A 26,892-nucleotide genomic window follows, 5' to 3' on the forward strand; every position below is an offset into this window, starting at 1 on the left:
CGATACTCATTGGGTGAGACCACGAGCCCTGCTCTGATTGGGCGTCACCTGAGGTAGACAAAAAAAAGGTGGGACGAGGCGTTTCTGTGCCATTCAGGGGCCAGTGGCGAGTTTCGGTGACAGAAGTTTTAGTTTTCACGTGTAAATCACGTGTAAATTGTCGCTTATAAATGACAAATAACAAAGGTTTATGGGTACACTCAAGTCATCACAGGAAAAAAGAAAGATCACAACACCCCTCATGATTACTTCATTGCAAATTTTTTTTTCCATAAATTAACATTTAATTGCATTATTTGATCATTTATATATATATATATATATATATATATATATATATATATATATATATATATATCCTGCAGAGGAAACGGATTTGAATGACACCGAAAGACTCACTGAACTTAATTTAGAGGGATAGTTTAAAGATTGTTTAAAGAAAACGTGACCAATTTTTTTGTTAGTTAATCATCAAAAACATTATTTGGGATTGTTTTGTGTACAGCTGTGAGATGCAGTTCATGGATGTCCTGACTGGCAGCAACTTGATTTCTCAGGATGACAGTGATCTCAAGATCACTGCCAATGGAGTAAAACCGTCCCTGGATAGAAAAACACAGAGAAATACTGACAGAACGCACAACAAAAAGGGAAAAGGCAGCTTTGGATGTCTTTTAACGAAGCCTGGAGAGAATAAATCCTGGCCGACATCGCCCCCCAGTGGACGGAGGAGGCATTACCATCTGTGTAGGTATTACGTCTCTGATGTGTCAGAGGGAGTCAGGGCGAGTCTCGACTGCAGACATCGTCGATGCACGCAGGATGCTCATCAGCATGACAAGAAACCATCGCTTTTCTCTTGAAGGTTAGACATTTGTGTTTGTTTCTCATTCCTCATATTATTATTTCACGGTTTCTCGAGGGTTTTTGCTCCCAGATATGAAAGCTGTCTCAAAGCGAGAGCACCGCCTCGCAGCGGGATCACAATAAGACGTGTTTTACAGTCGTAGCAAAAAACAAATGAATAAAATAAAATATGCGCAGCTGATTTGTTTTTAATTTAAAACAGTGCTAAACGAGCTGTGGGTCACAACCCGCAGCACCGTGCTGCTGCCTCCCTCAGTGAGCATCAGCAGACATAATGACGCAATGTTTGTTATTATTTGGTAGTGTCGGTGAATGAGCATATATCCACGCTTTAAGTATGGTGTCAATGGGCCTGTCATTGGCTAAACCTTCCATAAATAGATTTGTAGTGGGAAGCTTCGGCCTGTTGTTTATTTCCACGCAGGCTGCCTGCTGAATAACACCCAGCTTTCTGATGAAGCCTGAAATAGTGTGTATCTGATATTAAGAGGTTATATGTTGGGGGGGGGGGGGGGGGGGGGGGGGGGGGGTTATAATGCACTGGTTGCATCCAGTATTATATTTACTGCTTTATGAAGCCAGAGTCCTCCCTGATGTTCCCAAGAGGCGGGGAAAGGATTAAATTTGATCTTCTGAGCCACTCTTTTCGTAACAGAGCAGGCACTGGGTTCTTTGGGAATTCACTTCTGTCTGCCCTTTCTGTCCTGTGCTCATGTGTGTTTGAGAGGAGTATTTTTAAATGAACAAATCAGATTTGCCACATTCTGCCTAGTGTGTTGAGGAAAATCCATGACTTATTCTCCCGAGAATCCATTTGGTTGAAACATAACCTAAAGCAGTTCATCTCGGCTGAGCTTCCTTTATAATTCTCAGTTCTCTGAAGAAGACTTCTTTTTCCCGCTTTCTAAATGTTCTCTTTGTATATTCTCGTCTTCTTCAACCAGTTTGACCAGAGAGCATTTTACGGCTCAGCTTCCATGATTATTGGTGCATCCATGCGCACGTGGCTGTGACAGACATTTCCATATGCCAAGTAAGCTGATTGTAGACCAGAGAGCAGCGAGGCACAGGCCAGCTCTGGACTGAATCTGAATCAATAAATGGAAATGAAGAAGAACATTGAGGTTAGAGAGGGACAAGGGAAAGGAAGTTGGCTTAAATAACAAAATGAAAACAAAAACAAAAGAAAAACACAGGATTGATCACAAAGGGATGAGGAGAAGGAGGAGAAGCTGTGGAAGCGCTGCAGTGCAGCCGGTGCTGACAGCACCTGCAGGGGGTGTGCCGCCAGCCCAACAAACTGGGACACATTTGTTTCCAAAGCATCCCAGTGGACTCAGGAGCTCCAGAATCTCCGCACTCTTACTACACACCATTTCACCTGCTTCCCTGCAGCATGTTCACCATGTTTGTTGCCACACTGTTCAGCTAGAAAACAGAAACAGGGTCTCTTTAGTGTGTGATTGGGGTCAGATGTCACCTTCAGGACAGCAGCTGGATGAGATTTATCCTCTTGCTCAGTTTAGGATGACAATGAAGAAATAGCTGACGCGCTGTCTGACTTCATCCCTCTGGTGCAGGACAGAAACTTGCATTCATTTTGACCATTATCATCTTCTTCAGCTGAACTCCAGTAAAACCAAATTAACATTACAAGATTGTTGTTGTCATCAGCTTTGGTGGATGTTTGAGGTCTTGGAGTGGCCTTTTGTTTAATACACTGTTTCAGGTAGTTTGCTTTCAGATAAAATATGCATAAAACCACATTTACTGACAGCAGCTATACAGCGAGGTAAGCTGCACACTTAACATCAGCATAAAATTATGTCAAAGAGAGGAAATCAGCTACTTATACACTGTGGTCATCCCTGAGACCAGAAACAACCCATTGGTGTTCTTGGGTCATTAATCCAATATATGTTTATTGGTATCAGTATTTATAACAGCTGTTAAAGGAACCTTTTTTTTTTCAAAGTTAAGAAAAGATGGGAGAAACACCCTTCACCACACTGAGTGTTGATGTTGCATAGTTCATCCACCAGAGGGCTCCCTGCAGCTTCTCTGTTGGAAGCAGGTGATCCCAGCAGCCTCAGAGCGTAAACGAGTAAACAAGTAAATAGATACAAATAACAAATGTTAGGTGAATTTGTTTATGTTTTGTGCCTGAACAGAAAAATATATCAGATATATTGTATGAGAGCATCAGTAGAACATCTACATTGTTGTTGTTTTTTATCACACGTTATCTTTTGGCGATATAATTATCACGTGCTTTCAGCTTGCCAGCGTGTGGTTTGTCGTGGTAAACCTTATAGCTTCAGGGCTTTTGCTCGGCCAAATTATGAATCCCAAGATTGTTTTTTTCTCTGGAGGAATTATTAAAGATATTTTGCTGAGAAAAAATATTTATGGTTTCAGCTAAGCATTTGCAAATTAATAAATAAGGGCAAAAAACAAGTAAGTTTAAACCTTGCTGTACATACTGCCAATTCCATAAGTGGCTTCATAAAAAATTTTTTTTAAAAAATCAGGCTAAGCTCTATAGAGGGCCAGACAAAGAGAACATGTTGAATATTTACAGTGACGTGACTCAGAAAGACCAAACTGAGGCATCGCACAAGTTTACAAATGTAGAAATGAAAACGTTTCTAATCAGTTTGCTTTGAGTTGACAATGTCTTTGAAAACTGTAGTTGCTCCTGTGCACTCTTCATTCTTGGGTTTTGCAGGGATCTAAAGAAAGAATAACCGTGTTATTAATACGATTAGCACTCATACTCACAACACTTCTACTACTGCTAATAATAATCTGACCATTTTCCTGTTAATATAAAACATATTTGGTTTTGTAAAATTTCCAGTACTGACTGATATATGAAGCGCAGTTCATAAATCAGTCCAGATGACAAAGCTGTTGACTTACTTTCTTTCATATTGTACGCTGCTCAAACAACTTAAAGGAAGACTTTTTAATCAGAGTACTGCATAAAGCCTGTTAACATCTGGGATACTGATCAGGTTATTTAAGTAGCAGACAGCGTTGTTAATCAGTTTCAGCTGGTTTGGTGTTAATGAAATTAATAACAGGTGCATTAAAGAGGCAACAATGAGACAACATCCAAAACAGGAATGGTTTTACAGGTATGCTACTGGAATTTTCCCCCTCCTCCTTATTTCTGACTGGTTTTTCACTGGTTTTTGCATTTGGCTGGGGTCAGTGTCATTACTCATAGCATGAAGTGCTATCTGGACCCTACAGAGGTTGCATAGGTAGTCCACATCAGTATGTTTCCCAGCACAATCTCAAGAACATGGAAGAGATTCTATAAGACAGCCAGTTACTCCAGGAGAGCTAGACAGGGCTGCAGAAAGTCGTTAACCTATCAGCAGGTCTGTTGTTTGCTCCTTAGTGGAAGGAGGAACAGCACGAGAACTGCCAAAGCTACAAAGTGATGTCCAACAGGACGCAGTGTGAATGCCTCTGACTAAACAATCACAATCAGACTTCATGAGGGTGATCGGAGTGCCTGACATTCACTAGTGTACCCTGTGCTCACTGCTCAGCACTGTGGAGCCACATTGGTACTTTCCATATAATACTGGCAGATCCACCACTTGTGTGCTGTGCTTTTAACAGATGAGAGAAGGGTCTGGAGAAGCTGTGGAGAACATTATGCTGCCTGTAACATCGTTCAGCATGAATGGTTTAGTGGTGGGTTAGCGATGGTCTGGGGAGGTATATTCATGGAGTGACGCAGACCTCTAAAGTCTGGGCATCGGCACATGACTGCTATTAGGTATCGGAATAGAGTCGTTGGATCCACTGTAAGACCCTCTGCTGGTGTAGTAGGTGCTGGGTTCCTCCTGCTGCACAACAGTGTCTGGCCTCATGTGGCTAGAGTATGCAGCTAGTTCCTGGAGGAAGGTTTTGGTACCATTGATTGGCCCCCATGATCACCTAACCTAAATCCAATAGAGCACCTGTGGGACAATATGCTTCAGTCCATCCAACACAGTCAGGTTGCACCTCAGACTGTCCTCTGTGATGCTCTGGTCCAGATTTAGGAGGAGATCCCCCAGGAAACCGTTCATATTCTCATTAGGAGCATGTCCCACTATTCTCATGCATGATTTCAAGCACATGAAGGCCATACAAACTACAGAGCCATTCTGAGTTGCTACAACGAAAATTTCATCAAAATGGAAGCGCCGCAAAATATTTTCACTTTGATTTCCGGTGTCTTTGAATTCAGCCCTTGGTTGGTAATTTTGATTTCCATCAAATGATATGGTATCCTTTTACCCAGTCCATATTAGTAGATATCTAGGCAAGATTTATGTTTCTATTCAGATTTTTTTAAAGCGTTCCTTTAATTTTTTTGAGCAGTGTATTACCACATCTTAAATGATAATCAGAAGTTTTTTCGAGTGACGGCATTACCTGGTTGCACACAGCTTTCCCGTAGCGTATGAAAGTGGCAAAGTGCTCGCAGTTTAGAGTAAAAAGGTTATATGGAAGGGATTGATTGAGAAGGGCGTCACGGCGTAGCCTCATATCCTCAGGTGCTGAAGGTGTGAAGGCATGGCGATTGTTACTGACCAACGCATGGGCTCCATGTGGGACATTGACCTCACCAACAGGGACTCTGCGAATCTTGGTTTCTCCAAGGAGAAGGTCCCCACATACTGGCATGATTTTTTGCAGATAAGTACGAACAGTTGTCATTAGTTGCTTCTCATCTTGAAAAAAAAAAGGAAACAAGAAATGTTAGTGTTATAATTTGCCTGTTTAATGAATGCAATGAGCAGCACTCATGTTTTACTCACCTGCAACTGCAAAATGGATTACATGTCCATCGTCATCATAGATGGCCCAGTGCGAATATCCAAGTGGGTAGGAAAACTCAATCAAGTCTCCAAATTTTGCAGTGGACACAATGTTATCAATCTGTGTTAATAACAGTTAATAATTAGAATACAAGAAGCAAGTAGTGACACATCTCCACCCACTACCACTCCCCATGTAGCCAGATAACAGGTTCAGCTACATTACAGAAAGTGGCTGACACATTTGTTTTTTTAGTACAGGCAATCTGCTTGTCAGGGGTGAAACTTACCCAGTTTCAGTTAGCATCTGAATACATTTAATGTTGCAGAACTATTATACTGTATTTGTATTATTTGCCAGACGGGCTGGTTTGAGTTTTTCAGAAAATGCGGCTCTTCTGGGATTTTTCCATACAGCTGTCTTTAGTGTTTACAGAGAGTGTGAGCAGTGGTTCCCTGTTTCAAAGTAGCAGTCAAAATACTTTGAACTGATAGAAAGGCAACAGCAACTCAAATACCAGTAGAGGTATGTAGAAGAGCACCTCTAAAGGCACAACACATAAAACCTTAAAGCAGATGGGCTATAGCAGCAGAAGACCGCACTGAGTAACAATCCTGTCAGCTAAGAACAAGAAACTGAGACTAAAGTTCACAGAGACTCACTAAAACTGAGAAATAGAAGATGGGCAAAACGTTGCCTGATTCAGTGAGTTTCAACTTTTCCTCCAACATCCGGGTATTAGGGTCACAATTTGGCATAAACAGCATGGAAGCATGGATCCATCCTCCATAAATCAACAGTTCAGGCTTCTAGTGGTGTAATGGTGTGGTGGATCTTTTCTGGCACACTTTGGGCCTAAGCACCAGCTAAGCACCGTTTAAACACCACAACCAGCATGTGTACCCATCTACTGATGGCTGCTTCCCAAAAAATAAATCTGGAAGCTCAAATCATCTTAAACTAGTTTCATGAACATGATATTGAGTCCTCTGAACTAAATGTTACGAGATTTCAGTCAAAAGAGCATCTTTGGGATTCGGGGACACATCATGGATGGGGAGTTGACAAATCTGCAGCAACTGTGTGACGCTATCGTGTCAACATGGACCAAAATCTCTGAGAAATGTTCCCAGCACCTTGTTGAATGGCAGGAGGAATTAAAGAATTAAAGCAGTTCTGAAGGCAAAAGTGTCCAGTCAGTATAGATAGATAGAAACTTACCTGCTGTTGATAATTCATGGCTGACTCGCAGTTATTTAGGTTTAAAATGAGAACTCCTGCAGCTCTCCCAGTCTGGGGTGTTTGCTGCGCTACTATATTCAACAATTAACTAACAATAAAGTAAAAAACAAAGTAATTTCTGTCAAGTCTCCTCCCAGTTCCACTCCCCGTCAAGTCAGTGAACAGGTTCAGCTGCATTACATCAAGTGGCTTTTCATAAATGAGCTGATCTAGCTCGAGGCAACCTGCTAAAGTTCAAACCAAGTGAAAAGGAGTGAAAAGCTACTTAAATAATGGTTTAATTAAATAATGTAATAGGATCAAAAGGAAGTCTTAGTGAAACTTACCACCAAATTCCCATTTCATTTTGTGTGTATGGATTGTAAATTGCTAGTAAACTTTACTTGCAATTTACAATTTACTTACTTATTCTGCTTCCCACTTTTCTACTATAGCTATACTATGAGCTGTTGTTTCAAGATGTGACAGACATGAAGGTTTAGACTGCTGGTTGGATTTATAAACATTTTAAAAATATAACCCTGAAGTTCAGAAAATGGAACCTTCTGTGTAATATAGCAGAAATTTGTGGGGAAAATGGGGAAAATTCACAGCATCAAATAGCATCTTTTGCCAAAACAGCAGCTGAAAAAGTAAAAATGTAAATATTTAGTAAATGATTATCATTCATCACTTCTAATGACGATTAAGTCTTTTAATTGGATTGGAAATTGGTTGTTTCAGCACTAGTTTCATCCCCACATATGTGAACTGCGTGTATCTGATGACCGTCAGACAGATGAAATGAAGATGATCCTTCGCTCCCTGTGGCTTTGCATTAGATCCTCTATTGGTTTCCTAGAGAGCTTCCCACAATGCCCCAGGCAGTGGCGATTACAGCGTGCTAAATGCCAACCCCACTGTCAATGACTCCTACACAGCCTAATGAGGCAGAGCATCCATGCTGTAATTGTCATTTGTTTAGATCTCACATGAAGGTGTGAAGACAGGAATTAAACTACCACGGAGAATCACACTGACTGAACCGTATGTGTGTGAGGTGAGTTCTAGCGCTGTGCGTGTGTGTCCCCGGGACGCCGCGTTTTCATTTGCACGTGTCGTGTGACGTCAGAGAGGATTCATGTGTAAAAATAGACTTCCTTTGCAGAGGTCGTCACACATGAATGGACAGAAACACTCACACACAGATGTTCTCCCCTCATCAGTGTAGCATCAAATAAACAGCAGCACACAGAGACAGATGAACGCATTGCCAGATACGACCCTCGTCTCTGTGTATGAGGAGGCAGTGATCACGCTGAGCAAAGGCAGGTTGTATAGTTGTGTAAGAAAACATATACCAGAGAGGTTAACTGAGTCTGACATCTTACAGGAATTTGAAGCAGCTCATTGGACCACTTGCTGAATCCTTTTAATTTCTTTTAACATTACACGTTTGCTTCATGTACAGTGGGGCAAAAAAGTATTTAGTCAGCCACCGATTGTGTAAGTTCCCCCACTTAAAATGATGACAGAGGTCAGTAATTTGCACCAGAGGTACACTTCAACTGTGAGAGACAGAATGTGAAAAAAAAATCCATGAATTCACATGGTAGGATTTGTAAAGAATTTATTCGTAAATCAGGGTGGAAAATAAGTATTTGGTCACCTCAAACAAGGAAAATCCCTGGCTCTCACAGACCTGTAACGTCTTCTGTAAGAAGCTTTTCTGTCCCCCACTCGTTACCTGTATGAATGACACCTGTTTGACCTCATCATCTGTATAAAAGACACCTGTCCACAGCCTCAACCAGTCAGACTCCAAACTCCGCCATGGCCAAGACCAAAGAGCTTTCGAAGGACACCAGGAAAAGAATTGTAGACCTGCACCAGACTGGGAAGAGTGAATCTACAATAGGCAAGCAGCTTGGTGTGAAAAAATCAACTGTGGGAGCAATCATCAGAAAATGGAAGACATACAAGACCACTGATAATCTCCCTCGATCTGGGGCTCCACGCAAGATCTCATCCCGTGGGGTCAAAATGATCATGAGAACGGTGAGCAAAGATCCCAGAACCACACGGGGGGACCTGGTGAATGACCTGCAGAGAGCTGGGACCAAAGTAACAAAGGTCACCATCAGTAACACACTACAACGGCAGGGAATCAAATCCCGCAGTGCCAGACGTGTTCCGCTGCTGAAGCCAGTGCATGTCCAGGCCCGTCTGAAGTTTGCCAGAGAGCACATGGATGATACAGCAGAGGATTGGGAGAATGTCATGTGGTCAGATGAAACCAAAGTAGAACTTTTTGGTATAAACTCAACTCGTCGTGTTTGGAGGAAGAAGAATACTGAGTTGCATCCCAAGAACACCATACCTACTGTGAAGCATGGGGGTGGAAACATCATGCTATGGGGCTTTTTATCTGCCAAGGGGACAGGACGACTGATCCATGTTAAGGACAGAATGAATGGGGCCAAGTATCGTGAGATTTTGAGCCAAAACCTCCTTCCATCAGTGCGAACTTTGAAGATGAAACGAGGCTGGGTCTTCCAACATGACAATGATCCAAAACACACCGCCCGGGCAACAAAGGAGTGGCTCCGTAAGAAGCATTTGAAAGTCCTGGAGTGGCCTAGCCAGTCTCCAGACCTCAACCCCATAGAAAATCTGTGGCAGGAGTTGAAAGTCCGTGTTGCTCGGCGACAGCCCCAAAACATCACTGCTCTTGAGAAGATCTGCATGGAGGAATGGGCCAAAATACCAGCTACTGTGTGTGCAAACCTGGTAAAGACCTATAGTAAACGTTTGACCTCTGTTATTGCCAACAAAGGTTATGTTACAAAGTATTGAGTTGTATTTTTGTTATTGACCAAATACTTATTTTCCACCCTGATTTACGAATAAATTCTTTACAAATCCTACCATGTGAATTCATGGATTTTTTTTTTTTCACATTCTGTCTCTCACAGTTGAAGTGTACCTCTGGTGCAAATTACTGACCTCTGTCATCATTTTAAGTGGGGGAACTTGCACAATCGGTGGCTGACTAAATACTTTTTTGCCCCACTGTATTTCTGGCACACAGTATTCCTTACCGAGGCTTTTTGCTTTCAAATCTCTTCTCCTCTGTCTTTGCTGAAAGGAGAGTGCTTACTGCAGAAAACAATAGTGCGACAGTGTGTCAGCTCACAGGACAAAAATAGATATAGAAACAGCTTTAATTACTTGCACACCAGAAGGAACATGTACTCACTATGGAGAACTGTGTCAGCCCTGTTTTCTAAAATATTTTTCTAGGAAGAGGAGAAATACTGCTGTGATTTATTGAAACATGTGCAGCGTACATGGTTGATCAAAATCAGACAGTATTTTTCTGAATCCATCCCTTTTGACAAGATCCTTTGACGTGATCCTAAACCACGACAGAGCCTCCACCGTGTTTTACAGGTAGCTGTGGACGCTCACTGTCCCTCTGCCTTCTCCTCCTGCTACCAGTGAACAGTACATGGATCAACTGAAGGCAGATGCATCTCTCAGGCCCTGTGTCATTCTTTGCTGGATTTTTCCTGTTTCTTAAGGACATGACTTTCAGATGCTGTTCATCTGCTGTAGACATTTTTTAGGCCTGACACTTCTTCACTTTTCTTCCACTTTTCCAGTTGCCTCAGATTTTATTAAGGCACATTGCACAGACTGCTGAGATATGCCAAATGTTTGCATAACAGGTGCAAAAATACTATTTTTTGCCTGTCAAACTGTGTTATCTTTGACATTTTTCACAGATTCAACTAAAGAAATGTAAACAAATTATGTGGGGTTTTCTGCAACAAGCTTCTAGTAACAGAGGATATAATTTAAAATTGTTTCTCTGCTAAGTTATCTGTAATGTGCAGACACAAAACTGGTTCACCTAATGAGTTAAGTGGCTTTTTAATGCTTGAATGATTCATAGGTCAACTTTAAGTAGCTTAACAAAGAAATCTTCCTCTAAATATTATCATGTACAAAGACCGGACTGAAATGAAAAATGTCCGAAGAAATAATTTGAAAGGCTTCCTCAAAGCCTGGTGAACAGTTGCAAAGTCAAATATTAAAATAAAATCTGGATCCTTGTGAATAAAATATAAAGAAATGAGGGGTGGCTTAAAAAACTTAACTTAAAATACTGACAATGCTCTATTTTTTCAACCATATGTTATTATTTTTGTGGTTTCACTGATTTCTTTAAGCATTCAGCCTGAATAAAAATTGTTTTTCAGACTGAAAGTTAAAGAAATCAGTTAACCCAAACAATAAACTTATTACTAATCATTTAAGAAAATAATTTCCAGATTAACTGATAATAAATAATAATCCGTGAATGTAGATCCACGTCTCCAACAGATCTAGATCAGCAGTGGTTTAATCTTTTGTCTCTTTCTGTTAGTTGGAAGAAGATGAAGTCAGGAGGAGATTGTTAATGTTGCACTGGAGCCAGATCTCCTCTGCTGGCACACTTGGCACAGCTTTAGTTTCCTGCTGTAGTGAATAATTTTGGCAGGTGCAGCGTCAGCACGAAATCAACAAACCCTACGTGCTGTTTCTTTTGTATTGTCAGCCCCAGTGAAATGGTGATTGTTGTATTTGCAGTTAAATTGTGAATAAAATGCTCTATCAGAGCAAAATAAACGCCATTGTTGCCATTAAAACCTGATTATATAGTGCAAGTATCAGTGTACAGACCTATCACTTGATTTAGACAAGTGCATCACATCTACAAGCCAGTTTTGTGAACATGGTTTGAGAGGTTGTGGAGATTATGAGTTTTTCTGTTACGTCTGTTTTCTATGTGAGCATTTCTGATTTTCTTTACCTGTTCCTATGTTGGTTATTAGGTTTGTCTAAAACCAAGAAAGCACGAATATCATCAGGACGTCAATTCAGTGTGCTGCAGTGCTGTTTCTTTTCTACAGCTGTGTGAAGTCTCACTTTTTCTCTCAGAAAATGTTCTCGCCGCCTATATTAGCACGTTAACATGGGGATAAAAATATTTAGAGCAATGACACAGAGTTGGAAAACCTACAGCGGCGTTCGCCTCAGAATGAAGCATCTGTGGAAACATCATCGAGCTATTATTAGTTATTCATCCTTTAACCCTGTGAAAAGAGGAATGTAACCGGATTTTGAGCATGTGTGCTGCAAAGCGGCTTCCTTTATGTGACTAACTGCAAGCACATTGCTATTTTTCGGAGCTCAGCTGCTGTCGTGATGATGAGTTTGATGTCAGTATCAAAGAGCTGAAGATGTCCAGTTCTGTCTGATTTGCTTCGTTTTCTTTCTTTCTGTCAGGTTCTGCAGTGACAAAAGTGTGACCGCTCAGATCCACACGCACACACGTCATAAGAAGTCTTACGCAAGAGTTTTGACTCTGTGCCTGCTCGACATTGTTCTGCTCTTCAGGCCTTTTTTACTCAAAAACAAAATCCTCGGCCCTGACCTGAAACCACCATGTCTGGGAAGGAGCGCAGCCCCCGCCATCGGCCATGGTCGGTCTACCGGGCTAATACGTTTGATCTCTCTGCTGAGATGATGGGGTTGGCTCTCTCAGGTAACCAAGTAACTGCTACCATGGTAACCTTACTTCATTGATAACAAAACTGTAAAGAGCTTCTGCTCATCTCTGTTTCGCTCTCTTCCCCACAGGCAGCAGTCAGGACCCTGATGAGCCGGTGCTGGAGTTCAGCGTGGGTATGTTCAGGATGTGTTTGTAGATATTGTTGCTGCACCTTACTGATGCACCAGACTGTTTATTATGTTCTACTAGAATTAATATAGTAGTGTTCAAATTATTTTATTTTGATTGATCCACAAATGCACGAGCATTTATGCAGCTAATGCTTGATATCAGAGTCCCTGTAGAAGCAAGACTCCCAACTCAGCAGCCATCTTGGAGACACCCATAAGCACTTAATTTGGCAGTTAATTTAATTAGTCACAGCACAATAAAAATCCCCACAATAAGGAAATATTGAAACTTTTTTTGAACTCTTAAACCACATATCATCTTCCACTGCTGTCTCTGGATTTTGTCTCTGTTGATGTTCCTTAATCCTCTAAAACATATTAACAAGTCACAGTGCTGCCAACACTCCAAAACCAAAAACTCATTTACGCATTACATGTCTGCAAGTCCACAGCTGGTTAACTCTTCTCGAATGCATTGTTTGGGTGTTTCAAAATGATTCCTTTGACATAGGGATGCATCATCCAGAAAGCTACACTAATCTGTCATTAAGACTTTGGAGTAAGGTGCTGCTTATCCTCAACTCTGTGCAGCATTTAAGCATTTTTTAGATTGTCCCACTGCTCAGCATAAATTGCTAGATGCAGATGCAGTGAGACAGACATAGACAAAAAGCAAACCTTTATTTAGGATGATTTGAGAGGCCAGAATTACAAAGTCTGCAAGATGGTGAGGAAGCTGAAACCCACAGTTAAGATAACAAGACACAGGTGAACATCATCATAGACAATGAGACAGACGAGGAAGTTAAATGAAGTAAAGTTAAACACGGGACACTAGAGACAAGTATCAAAATAAAACAGGAAGTGAAATATAGACACATGAATGAACTTAAAATAGTGGAGTTGACACAGAATGGTACAGGAAAATACTGAGGAGCAGTATTAAACTGAAACTATGAACCAAAGATTTAATACACATGAAAGTCAAGGTGAAAAATGATAAACAACAAGGAGGAGAACATCTTGAATAAGAACTCTATATCCAAAATACTATCTTCGTTTTTTTTGCAGCTGGTTCAGCTCGCTGTTTTCAGTGAACACTGATAAAATCAGCTAGTTAGTGAACATTTAAGAGCATTTCGCAGCTGAAGAGCCAGAAAGTTCCCTAATAAGCAGTAAGAGAGCAAAAAATAAGACAGAGAGAAAAATGAGGCAAGAAACAGAAACTAAGGGGATAATAGTTTAGCAGTTTTAAAAAAAATATTAACTGGCTAAAATGTTTTTAATATTCCACTTTAAAACATGATGATTTGACTGTGATGCTGTGTTTTTGTTTTTTCATTCTCAGTCAGTTTAAGAAAAACTCATAAACATGATGTGTCCCCATAATTACTGGCTCCTATTTATTTTTTATCCACTAAAAAATTACTCAACAGCTGCTGCTTGTCAAGTACTAACTACTCCAACATACTATATTTAAATCCTCCCATTGCTACAGATTACAGACCATCCCACTGTTAAATCCCCCAGTATGTAATCGCCTGTATTTAAATGTCCCTGCAGCCTGCAGTGAGCTGGTGACTCCTGCACTGGACCGTAAGCCGACCAGCTTTGTGGCCGTCAGCTGCACCACTCCGCCCCAGGCCTTCTGGACTAAACACGCTCAGACTGAAATCATAGAGGTATGCTACCTTCTACCTCACTGTCACTTCCTGCCCGCGGTTGGATGCTTACACAGCCTTTTCCCCTCGTCTCTCTGTCTTCAGGGCACCAGTAACCCCATCTTCCTGAGCAGTATAGCTTTCTTTCAGGACTCTCTGATCACTCAGCAGACGCAGGTCAAGCTTTCAGTCTACGACGTAAAGGACCGCTCACAGGGCACGGTAACCCCACCCCACCCCACCCCGCCAAGACAATTTCTTACAAAGTCAATAAACTGTCTTTAGATTTTCCATTGCAAAAGTAAATAATGCTCTTCTTTAACAAATCCTTCGTAGTTGACGCTCATCTGGGTAAAACCCTCTAAATCCTTTCGGTTTGCCTGCTTTTATGTGACAGATGTACATGCTCGGCTCTGCCATGTTCTCCGTGAAGGAGCTGCTGCAGGACAAGCACCACAGACTGCACCTGACTCTCAGGTAACAGGCACGCAGAGCACAATGGGACTTTTCCGTGTTACGAACTGCAGGTTGCATTTGGGTTTTTCGGGACGTTGCACTGACTTGGTTATCGCTTGATTTGTCAGGTCAGCGGAGAACGAGCGCGTGGGCAACATCACTGTCATTGCCTGGCAGATAGAGGAGAAACGTGAACAGAGAGCTCCTGTCGCAAGATTACAGAGGGGGGATACTGTTAATGGAAGGGTAGGAATTCACAAAAATGACTTTCGAATGAGACTTTGTTTTATTTTTAATATTTTCCGGATGTCAAAGTACATGAAACATACCAGGAATAACAGCCACGGGCTTGTGAATGTGCTTGAATTCATTAAAACAATATAGATTGAACTTCAATTTTATTGAACTTCCTGCTTTTTCTGACTTTTTTGGTAATGTAAAGGTCAGCAGCACATCCTTCTTTATGCAAACATTGTTGTTTATGTGTGCATCAGATGGTTCTGCCTGTGGATGAAAGCCTAACTGAATCCATGGGCATCAAATCCAAGTCGTCCTCTTTGTGTAAAGATCCGCTGCTGAAGGCTGGTGAGTGTACTCTTATGTGAGCTGTTGCTACTCCGAGTTATGGGAAAGTTTCACAACCAGTAACATGTAGTTTGCTGGCAGTAACAATGGCAGTGCTCATTTATATTTTTCCTTGTTTTAGTGTTTGGCGGCGTCATGTCACGAACGTACCGTTTCCCCACTACGGATGGTAACCACCTGCGGATCCTGGAGCAGATGGCAGAGAGCGTCCTCTCCCTGCATATTCCTCGACAGTATGTCAAACTGCTGCTGGAGGAGGATGCTGTCAGGTATAATGTGAAAGATGCGTTGATGCTTTTTGAATTGATGCCAACATCTAATAAATGTGAACCTTTTAAGAAAGCGTTCTCTACGTGCTACCATAGACTGTATATAAACGATGGACGTGGTTCTGTATTGTCGCCAGTTGGTTTGTGGATTTTGAAGCCTCTGGTTTAGTTTTTACCTTCTTGGTATTTTGAAGCTGTAAGTGATCACATTTGCATAGGAGGCTGGATCGCTAAGCTATCAGGTTAAACTAGCATGTTTGGTTGGCACATGCTTCTTGTTTGTACAGTTAGCTTTTACATTTTAAATACTCCACAACTTCACAAACACGTGTAGGAGCAGAGATTCAAATTAGCTTAGGTGATGCCTAGTAAGCAGATGTTTACATTAGCAGGCTATTTCTTTGTTAATGCCTCCTAGCAACTTAAGCAGCTTCTTTCTGTCTTTCTCCCAGCTGATCTCTTTTCTGGTGGGCTGCTGCCTCAAAGCAGCATTTTCTGCAGCCACCTCCTGGTTTTCCTTCTTTGAGTCTAGAAGGGCTTGTTGCAGGCTGTGCAGCATGCTGTTGGGAGCATGTGCGTGTTGCTGGGCAGCAAAATCAGGCTCATTTGTTTCAAGTGACTGAAAAACACAAAGTACACATGTGACAGGTGAAAATGCTGACCCATCTCAATGCTGTAAACACTCAAAAACATAGGTCTTAACTCACACAACTGAACCGTTTTAGCTGTTTCAGTAAATACAGTCACTCAACGCTGAGAACAAATATTAGCAAGCATCTGTATAATAGTCACAACGTTGTGTCATACAAACTGTAGGTAAATAAAAAGGCATTCAGGCCTGAGATGATGCAATAAACTGTTACTTCGCCTGTTGCATTGTCGCTTTTCTCCATATTGCCTAAACACAGACAGTGTAGACCTTCAGTTTTTCTCCTGGTTATTTTCTTCAGTCTTATTTCTGTAATTGTTCAAATGGTATGATTCTGGTTTGGACTTCAGACTGTAATTGATGGAATTCTTCACAATTTTACATCAAAATATTATTATGTCCTGTTTGATTGAGGGGATCAAAGTGCTGTAGTTGTCATAGCAACCCAGTTTGTTTGCTCTGTGTAAGGAAAACTTAAACTTGTACAAGTAAGTTAATGTAAAAAAATTTTAATGGTCATGTTATGTAGCCAGCAGTACCTAAAGCTATGTAGCGGACACAATCATCTGTATGTATAAAATGTAATCATCCACACAAAATAAATTTTGCATTCATGTCTGAAGGCCGTAAGTAGTGATTTGGCCTCAGCTTTATGAATTTATATGAATACATCTCTTTTTATCCCCCTTCTCTAAAAATACAGTAATTTGATGCTGAAGTCAAAGCAGTCTTTTAAGATCACAGTTTGTTTAGGTCATAAATATTAAGGCATAAAACAAAGCTATTTAATACAGACACTTGGGGGAAAAAATCTGATAGATTCCAGTTTGTGCTTGTAAACAGGTAGTTTTCTTTTCATCTTATACAGGCTTCCCTTGGGCAGTGTTATTAGAAAACATTGCACACATTTTGCAGATGATACACAGTAATATGTAAGTATCATCTATGATATGCAGATAATGCAGAAGCTAGTCGATGCAAATCACTTATTTAACTACAGGCATGTCTTAAAGACATAAATGCATCCTGTGATTTTCTGTGACAAGAAGGACGTGATTGTACTCGACCCTAAAGAGTCAGAAAGATGGCGTCTAACTAGATACTTACTCTGGATGACATTACCCTGACCTCCAGTAACACTGCAAGAAATCCTGAAGTTATTTTTATATATCAGGATTTGCCCTTCAATGCACACATTGCACAAATATGCAGGATTGCTTTCTTTCACCTGTGCAATGCTGCTAAAATTAGAAACATCCTTTCTCAAAGTGATGCAGCAAGACTACTGACAGGGATGAGAGATCGTATTTCTCCTATATTTGCTTCTCTTCGTTGGCTCCTTCTAAACCGACGATTGAATTTAAAGTCCTTCTCCTCACAAGGTCATCCCTTAGTTATACTGCTGTATCCTCAGACTGCTGCACGACTCCCCATATGTTAATATGCCACTGCTGTATCCTCTCTTTGTTTCTTTCCCCTCAACCCCAACTAGTGACGTGACAGCAGATGGCTTCTACTCCCTGACTCTGGTTTTGTTGGAGGTTTCTTCCTGTTAAAAGGGGATTTGATTGTAGGGGTTTTCTCTCTGATACTGTAGGATCCGGGGTGCCTGTGTTTGAGCTTTCCAATAAAGGTGACACAGGCCATTCCATATAAATTAGTCCACATAAATTACTAATTACTGTAATTTATTTATTTGTGGTGTTATTTGCTCCTTTAACTTTGCATTCTTATTATAGTAATGCTGTGTTTTTGTTAGATTTGTGAAGCTCTTCTAGATGCATCTTACTTTTTATTTTTTTACAACCTTTTTCCCTGTCAACAAATGACACTTATGAGGAATCTAACCAAGCGTGTACTTTTCACAGATTGTTTCGATTAAATAATAACTGCTTGAGGGTAAAACGCTGCTTAGTATTCCGAACCCCAAAAATGGCAAAGATTAGAGAAAATGGTTTGAAGAGATATCTGCAGGCTTCCCCTTAATGGTTGACTTTAATGTCTGTAACTGCTTTACTGTTATGTTCATTTGCTCGTTCAGTTTATAACTGAATGAGCAGCACAAAACGCACTCTGTGAGCAGGTCCGTGCATCGGCTGGATGCACTGATTGTTGCTGCATGTGCAGGGTGTGCGAGCTGGAAGAACTGGGTGAGCTGTCTCCATGCTGGGAGAACCTCAGGAGGCAGATCATTACTCAGTACCAGACCATCATCCTCACCTACCAGGAGACCATAAGTGACCTGCATGAATATAAGGGTTAGTTCCATAATATACATTGTAAAGGGCCATTACACTGATTTTAAATGTCAAAATTAGTCTTGCACAATGTGACCAAAATGTATTGTTTTACAATTGGGGATGTTTCCCGATGTCAGGAAGTAAACAGCATAAACCCCTAATAAGATAAATGTTACAACATTAAAAATATAGCCTTTCTGACATCATGTACAGCTGTTAGCGGTTTTTAGTCATTATTTTCTCCATCTTCCTTACACAGAATCACAAATAACTGCTTTTTCTCATTTCTGCTGCCCCACAGGTCCGTCATTTAAGTCTAGCACCTTGAAAGCTGAGAGGAAGTTGGAGTTCATCCCCACTAACCTACATATCCAGAGGATGAGAGTACAGGGAGAGTCTGGTTACGGTACGAATTTGTCTACAAATGTTTAATGCATGCTTTCTGTAACTTAATATTCATATTTTTCATGGATTTCCTCCCTTCTTAATTTTATTTTCTAACCTTTAATCAGACCGGACGTACGACGTAGTAACTATTGGTGCGCCTGCAGCACATCACCAAGGCTTTAAAGGCTGTGGTCTCCGAAAGCTGCTGCACAAGCTCGAAGAAGCCAGGAAACAGTGAGTTGTTTGAAGCTTGCGTGAGGATTTGGTGGTTGTTTTTCATTTGAAGTTTATAACAAACCTTTTTTTTATTCAATCAGAACCCATGGAGAGGAGGGGTAAGGTTCTCTAAATACTATTACAAGTTTTAAAAGTGGATAAAACCAAACCACACTTGTTTCTCAAGTAACCTCTTTTTTTTTCTTGCACATGCATCAATGCACGCCTGCTGCTCTGCTGGCTCCAGCTCTAAAGCAATGGCATACCAGCCTCAGGATGTTGTAAAAGCAAAGGAGCTGATTGGTCAGATTAACACTCTTAAGACACAAGTGTGTTACTACACTGAACGTCTGTCCCGAGCTGCCAAGGAGCGCTCAGCCAATGCTTTGGAGAGAACTCTGGCCATCCTAATAGAGAAGGTAAGACTGAACTGCAGGGATACTTAATATGTACAGTACTGTGCAAAAGTCTTAAGCCACCATATAACCATATAAATAATAAGACAACGTGTTGAATGAAGAGTTCAAAGCGTTTGCACCATTCTACTTCGCTAGAAAGTCCATATTTGGTATGACCACCTTTATTCTTTTTCAAAAGTGCTATTTTATGCCTGTCGAACTGTGTTATATTTGGCATTTTGACAAATTTAACAAAAGCAATGGAAAGAAATTATGTGTTTTGTGATTAGTGTCTAAATTTGCAAATTAGAATCAGCTCTTCAGTTTTATCTTATATGTAAACACAACACCAGTTCATCCCTTGATTTAGGTTCCTTTTTTGTGCTTGAATGATTAATAGGTCAGTGTTAATGGGCTTAACAACCAAAAACACATTCGTCTGTCAACAGTCAGGTACAAGGACTGGACTGAAAGTCTCCAAAGAAATACTTTGAAAGACTTTCAGAAAGCCTGGAGAACTATTTTTGAAGACCAGTTAATAAAAATTGCAACATCAAAATAAAAAGGTCATTAGAGTTAAAGATTCATTAGAATTAAAAGACAATACAGGAAAGGAATCTAAAAACCTGACAAACTAACAAGGACTGAGGGAACTCACACAGATTAAATCCACACCAAGCAGAGAAAAGCACAGAGTAAAAACATAAAAGGTGACATAAAGAAAAAACCTTCAACATAAAACAGGAAGTGACTGGAAGAGACACACAGGAGAGGGCACTGAAACCACAGAGAAATGAAAAAATAATAAATGAATGATGTTGCAAATTACAGCCAGTGCACTAGCACTATATATCACGACAATGCTGACATCACTGTGACTGCCAGGCAACCTCTGACTCACACAAACACAGACTGACCAGGATGAAAATATAATTCAGTTTCATTTTATTACCTTTAAGAGCCAGTTAATAAATGTTAATCTGTTAATGTGTTAACGTGCTTTCATGTAATGTCTGTAGTGTAACATTTCTCAGTATAACTTATCCGTCTCCGTCTGTCCTGCACCGCTGCTCCTGTAGACTCGTCAGCTCGTGACCGTGTGCGACTCCAAGCTGCTGTCCACAGCCATCGTGGCTCTGGCAGCAGCCCGCCCAGAGTTCTCTCAGCAAAGCACCCCGTCGCCATCCTCCTCCTCCCTCTCGCCCTCCTCTCGCTCTCCGTCCCGCTCCCCCTCTCGTCACCCCACCTCGCCCTCTCGTGCTACCACCTCACCCTCTCGCCACACAGCTCCTCTGGAGGGCAGTGAAGGGACTAAAAACAAGCGCGCTTCCATGCAGGCAGATTTGCATGAAGAGGAGTGGGTAAGAGAGGAGTCCATCTGCCACTTTTGGTTAATAATGTTTTTTATATGCATGTATATATGTTTGATTTGATTGATGGTTATTTGTGCAGGAGAAGATTTGGCTAAACGTGGATAAAAGCTTGGAGTGTGTGATCCAGAGAGTGGACAGGCTGCTGCAGCGGGACAAACTCCAGAGTGACAGCAGCTCTGAGGACGTCTTCCTGCTCGCCAGTGACGAGCCGGGTAACGCGAAGAAAGGTAAACGCACGTAGACAAGAGGTGGATTTTTGCATGAATCCACGTACTGAGTGAGCTCAGCCGTCTAATATGAACAAAGGTACAGGTATAAACTTTCAGGAGTCTCTAGTCGTCATCATCATCATCATTATCATCCCTCTCAACAATCTGAAGCAGACCCTGGCATGCTGTCTCAGTCCTGTTAATCATCTCTATTGTTTAACAGCTGAAATAAATCTTTAAGATACAAGTACAAGTGGAAATCTCTCCATATCTAAACATTTTTATGTTCTCTCATTTGCAGAAAGCAGCCCAGAGGTTGAAAAGTCATCCCCAGGTAGGAGCACTGTTTCCTTTACGAACAGTAGGTACATGAAAAAGTATCACAGTGCAAGAACCGATGATTAAAAAGAGGCAGAGTAGATTAAAAAACACACACAACTGTAATTAGAAGGAAAAAGACATCACATGTAATGTCACATGTAAGCAGATCTTTAAAAGAGGAGGCAAAAACACGGTGTTTTCAACATTCGCAGTCTCAACTTTGGAACAGCCAGGAGGGCTGCAGGACCCGAGACTGCTAGCTGGTTAAATAAAATGTTTCTGCTACATAGCCTGGGCCCAGATCTAGACCTGCTTTGAGGGTGATCAGTATTAAATTAAATGATAAAAGCCTATAGTGAGATTGTGGAGAGAGCCAGGATAGCAGCGATGTGATAGTTTCTGCAAAAAGCAGCAACATCTGATAGAATCAGGAGAGATCTCTCACTTTTACACTGATGTTTGACTGGTGCAGGCAAAAAAAACCCATTTTTTTCTCTGTAATTCTTTTGTTCATCCTCCAAATTATTGCTATTTTTAAATAAACCAAAAAAAAGAAAGATGTTTAATGAAAACTGCACAAATCATTTTATATTTGCAGACACTGTGGGTTTGCAATTTCAGGATTTCAGGATTTCTGATAGAAACGTCCTCTCAAATCCCTGCAGGTGAGTGGAGCGACGCCCTGTATCCTCTCCTCACCACTCTGACAGATTGCGTGTCTCTGATGAGCGACAAAGCCAAGAAAGCCATGGTGTTTCTGCTGATGCAGGACAGCGCCCCCACCATCGCCATGAGCCTCACCCTGCAGTACCGCCGCGACGTCGTCTTCTGCCAGACGGTCTGCCGCTAACTGCTATGACTGTTACATATACAGTGCATGAAACCCGTGCACATGTAGGCTTGGACGTTTGTCATTACTCAGCGATTGTGATGATGTGATGTGTGCCGTTTACAGCTCACCGCTCTGATCTGCGGCTTTATTTTAAAGCTGAGGAACTGCCTCTGTGACTCAGGCTTCCTCAGGCAGCTGCACACCATCGGCCTGCTGGTGCAGTATGAGGGCCTGCTCAGCACTTATGGTAACTTTGTTTGTGCATGTTTGTGTATATAGAAATACGTAAAATCACAAAAGACTGTGTTCCACTAATGTCTTCCACTAATGTCAAAGAGGATGCTTAGTCTGAACAGTAATCCTCATCAAGATCTCCATCAAATTACACAGAAAATATTGTTATTATTATTTTTAGTAAAATTATTTTTAAAGCATTGCACTTCAAATAATAATAAGAATGAAAAAACTATAATTTCTATAGTATAATTTTTTTAAAGGTAATAGTTGACTTATGATCTGTTTAGAGGTACAAAAATTCAAAAGCTGCTGAAAATCCAATAAAAAACTGGTTACAAAGCTTCCTTTAGCAAACTAAGTTTTGTGTTTTTGAATGTCTTTTAATATTAAAAGTCAATCAGAATTGACTCCCTGTCCATGGCCTGATTTTGCTGTTTGTTGTTCTTCCTGTGCCACATAAATGAAGGCGAGGAGCTGGCCATGTTGGAGGACATGAGCGTCGGAGTGATGGACCTGAGAAATGTCACCTTTAAAGTTACCCAGGCAACTTCTGGTTTCAGCCCCGACATGCTGCCGGTGATTACGGGGAACAGGAGCGGCTTTAACGTCAGGGTCCCGATGCCCGGGGCGATGTTTGACATGCTGCCACGAGAGATCCAAAATGGGATGCTGCTGCGAGTTCAGCCCGTCCTGTTCAACGTTGGCATTAACGAACAGCAGACTCTGGCTGAGAAGTGAGTCACTGAGACTAGAGGGCAGGAAAGGTAGAAAGAGATACCCATGCCAAGCTTGATAGGTCAGTCGGAAAAAGGCCAGTGGGCAGCACATTCGGCTTTAAAGCATATTTTTAAACCTCTGGCTGAATGAGGCTTGTTCACTGCATGGTCACTGCATAAATGTTCTCTCTTGCAAGACAATTTTTGATTGTTCTTAAAAAAATGACTGTAAAGACGAGATTTTAAGTTACTAACATTTAAAAACTGGGTTGATACATATGTGCGCTCGTTTTTATTGATGTTGCATTAAACTTTGAATGGCCGTGCTGGAAGTGAACCTCCTTCAGTACAGAAAAGCCAGACAGCAGCAGGCTATGTGTTATATTAATGAAAACTTTTAACTCTTAAATCATGCTTGTGTGCAGGTTCGGAGACACATCGCTGCAAGATGTCATCAACATGGAAAGCATGACTCGCCTCAGCTCGTACTACGACCAGTTTAAAGAGGTTCTTCCAGAAGACTGTGAGTGAAATACATAATTTATTAGTGAGAAAAGTGTATTTTCCCTCCTTTTTTTGTTCTTTGCTCACCACTCGTCCTCTGTCATCTCCTCAGGTCTCCCTCGCTCTCGTAGTACCACCAGCGTGAACGAGCTGCTCAAACTGCTGAGCCAGAACGTGAACGCCAAGAAGAACAAGAACGTGGAGATCCTGTGGCAAGCAGCTGAGGTAGACTCATCATCACCGCCTCTAATTCGAGCCCCTGAAGCATAAAAGCTCTGTCTCCTTCTTCTAATCTCTTCCTCCGAATCCCCAAAGGTGTGTCGCCGCTTGAACGGAGTGCGTTTTACCAGCTGTAAGAGCGCTAAGGACCGCACGGCCATGTCTGTGACCCTGGAACAGTGTCAGATCCTGCAGCAGGAGCACGCCCTGGCCCCACAGGTCTTCTATCAGGCCTTGGACTGTATGCGCAGGTCAGTATCTGCACCTAAAACACACTGGAAAAATAGTAATTTGCAAAAAAAAGGGAAAAAAAAACGTATGACTTCTGTCTCACAGCGAGGGCTGCAGGAGAGAGAACACCATGAAGAATGTGGGATGTCGTAAATATGCCTTTAACGCCCTCCAGCTTAAGGCCTTTCCCAAACAATACCGCCCTCCAGAGGGGACATATGGGAAGGTCGAAACCTAAGCGGACTCTGCTATTTGGCAGAAACCAAAAGACTGAAAGGGGATGAAGAAGATGGCGCCACACAAACAAAAGCACCAACACAAACTGGAACAGCAGCCCTTTGTTCTGTGCTTAGTCATTGTTAAGATAATAAATGTCCAAGTGCCAGTGCTCACTGTAGATCATTTTCTAGCAGACTCCTGTCCCCTCTCAGTAGTATTAGATTCAAACACTTTTCACACATGCTTCACAGCCACAGTCAGCGTTCTGTGTTACTTTGTAGCCAGTGTGCAGACAGTGTTTGCTGCTGTACCAGTTGTAGCATCGGGAAGCGTACAGTCTCTCTGGATTTATTTTAAGGAGACGTGCAAAAGCCTTTAGCGTTTTAGAAGAAAAAAGATGTGGCACACAGGTGTATTTATACTCAGCAGAGCAGCTTTTGTTGACGCTATCACGCTATCAGTTAAGAAGTGAGACTGCTGATTATCTACAAAACATAAAAAGCATTGAGCCCTTTTCAGACATTGGATTCCCACTGGCTTTACCTAGTGTGTCATTGACACAAAAGTCATTTTACTTTTCACGTTCATCACATAAATCACTACTTTCAGTTGCTCCCTTATCCCAAAGGGTTCACCACAGCAGGTAGCTCTGGATGTATGATCTGTTTTCTTTCCTGACTCAATCCCAAAGAAGAGTTTGTATCACCAGCTGGATGTGAATCTGAAACGTTTTGCTTGGCAAGCACACATGTGTAAACCACTACACTAACAGAGCCTCAGACATACTGTGGGGGTAATAATCATTTGATCCCTTGCTCAATGGAGAGAGACAGAATATAAACCAAAAATCCAGAAAAACACCTAAAGCCTAAAACAACTGAAGTCTGCTGATTTCTGGATTCTTTCTTGGCTATTTCTTAGGCAGGAAGCTGTATTCATGACTGGCTACCATGTTAATGTGACTGAATGCTGTTTACAATGTTGAAATTATTTTGAGTTAGCCTGCTGTCACAACTTTCTCAGAAAAGTGACCAAAATGCTGTTTTAGACAGAAGACGTGAGGTTCAGATGTTGCCAGACTATAAGGAGTGCATGTCTGAAAGGGGCTTTAAATTTATGTGCATATTGATCTGTACCTCACCACAAACACAGCATTTGTGGTTTACATCAAGCCAAGCCTAAAGCACTGAGGTACAATATAAATCCACTACATAAAACAATTTCCATCTCATAGATTTTTGTCCTCTGTCCTACTTATTTTGGCAAATGACAGGGAATAATATGGGAACAGATATTAAGGTTTGTTCTTTTTGATCAACATATAAAGACAAGTTTAAACTACAAGACAAGAGAAGCTAGCAAGATGTCACGGGATGCTAATGACCTATCTCCTGCTGTTAACTTTAAATCCACTCTAGGTAACATACAGGTCAATAAAGTTCATCAAAGCAAGTGTAGTCACTTGTTAGAGATGTTTCTCTGGAGATAAGCTGCTCAGCAAAATCTGCAGAAGTTGTTAAAATCAAAGAGCTTATTTTGTTTATTTTCCTTAGGCAGCCATCTCTTTGTCTTTCTACAAACACGTGAATATTCTGCACCACATCACTCCAATACAAGCACAGTTCTTTGACGAGTACGGTATATATCTGACATGACTCTGACATTTTTATTGAAATGATGTTTTACCTAACTTCTGAGGTTCTTCTGATGCTACGCTGGAAGCATTAAAGGACAAATGGTGGGCTTCAGAGTGGTCCATCACTTTATTCCACAACTCTTACATGTCTAAGGAAACATTTCTGCAGGATCATATGCAGTGCTATGGCGGTTTGAGAGCCCTTCAAACTTCAAAAGGTTTTTTTTTTTTATTAAAGCAATGTGTGTCTTGGTTTTTCTCAGTTCTCTGAAAAATTATGCAGAAGTTCTTGATTGGAATCAGAAATCTTATTCGTTTTGCGTGCATGAAAAGATCTTCAGCTGTATGTTATTGCAGCTGTACACCTCTGCAGTGATGTATGGGATATATGCAGTTTTGACTATCAATGAGAAGTTGATAAAGGTTTTTAGACTCAAGTGAAATAATGCATATTGCATTATTGTGATAACGAACACCTCTTTTGTTTTCTGTTTATTAGCTGTTTGCTTAAATTCTATAATGTGCAATACTTGCAGAGAAAGGGGTTTTATTTTGACTATGTTATTTATGTTCACATGGCTGGTGCTGCCAAATGCTGTTCTAGTTTCATCCATTGTTATCGAGTAAGTTATGACTTTGATCTGACCAGTTGTATGTGCACACAGGATGAACAGGTTGCCTAGCGGCGACCTGCACACCACAAAGGTATGAACTGAAGCTGGATAATCAATAAAGGCTTGTCAATGGCAAAGTGGTGTGTCTCTGAATTATGCATTATGGTTAATTTATGGTACGTTGGCATGTTGGTGCAGTGGTTAGCACTGTTGCCTGCTCCCTGTGCCTGGGTGGGTTCTTTCTTGGTACTCCCACAGTCAAAAGACATCCATTA

At 41.2% G+C, this 26,892-nt stretch overlaps 2 protein-coding genes across 2 annotated transcripts; one reads left to right on the forward strand and one right to left on the reverse strand.

The window, feature by feature from the left end:
• Positions 1-755: 755 nt before the first annotated feature.
• inpp4aa (inositol polyphosphate-4-phosphatase type I Aa) lies at positions 756-26,747 on the forward strand. Its single transcript, XM_006788284.3, has 24 exons — positions 756-865; positions 12,250-12,508; positions 12,604-12,648; positions 14,209-14,327; positions 14,412-14,528; positions 14,704-14,783; positions 14,891-15,008; positions 15,257-15,347; positions 15,469-15,616; positions 18,393-18,523; positions 18,807-18,911; positions 19,018-19,126; positions 19,210-19,227; positions 19,356-19,527; positions 20,586-20,867; positions 20,959-21,106; positions 21,390-21,422; positions 22,075-22,247; positions 22,365-22,488; positions 22,945-23,212; positions 23,620-23,717; positions 23,811-23,923; positions 24,014-24,168; positions 24,254-26,747. The coding sequence occupies exons 2-24, from the start codon at positions 12,409-12,411 to the stop codon at positions 24,384-24,386; spliced, it is 2,880 nt and encodes a 959-aa protein (XP_006788347.1). The 5' UTR covers positions 756-865; positions 12,250-12,408; the 3' UTR covers positions 24,387-26,747.
• On the reverse strand, positions 3,004-7,008 carry LOC102793934 (phospholipase A and acyltransferase 2-like). The gene is made up of 4 exons (XM_006788634.3): positions 6,916-7,008; positions 5,694-5,814; positions 5,308-5,606; positions 3,004-3,599 (listed from the first exon to the last, which is right to left on the reverse strand). Exons 1-4 carry the CDS (start codon positions 6,931-6,933, stop codon positions 3,516-3,518), a joined length of 522 nt encoding a protein of 173 aa, XP_006788697.1. The 5' UTR covers positions 6,934-7,008; the 3' UTR covers positions 3,004-3,515.
• Positions 26,748-26,892: the final 145 nt, after the last annotated feature.

This window comes from Neolamprologus brichardi, chromosome 16, assembly GCF_056152115.1.
Source record: "Neolamprologus brichardi isolate AB-2024 chromosome 16, ASM5615211v1, whole genome shotgun sequence".
Classification (NCBI taxonomy): domain Eukaryota; kingdom Metazoa; phylum Chordata; class Actinopteri; order Cichliformes; family Cichlidae; genus Neolamprologus; species Neolamprologus brichardi.

Coding starts and splice junctions, on each gene's coding strand:
- inpp4aa (XM_006788284.3), top strand. CDS start 12,409: ATGTCTGGGAAGGAGCGCAGCCCCCGCCATCGGCCATGGTCGGTCTAC. Junction 18,524..18,806: donor TGACCTGCATGAATATAAGG/GTTAGTTCCATA, acceptor GCTGCCCCACAG/GTCCGTCATTTAAGTCTAGC. Junction 18,912..19,017: donor ACAGGGAGAGTCTGGTTACG/GTACGAATTTGT, acceptor ACCTTTAATCAG/ACCGGACGTACGACGTAGTA.
- LOC102793934 (XM_006788634.3), bottom strand. Junction 5,607..5,693: donor AATCCATTTTGCAGTTGCAG/GTGAGTAAAACA, acceptor TTTTTTTTCAAG/ATGAGAAGCAACTAATGACA. Junction 3,600..5,307: donor GGAAAGCTGTGTGCAACCAG/GTAATGCCGTCA, acceptor TTCTTTCTTTAG/ATCCCTGCAAAACCCAAGAA.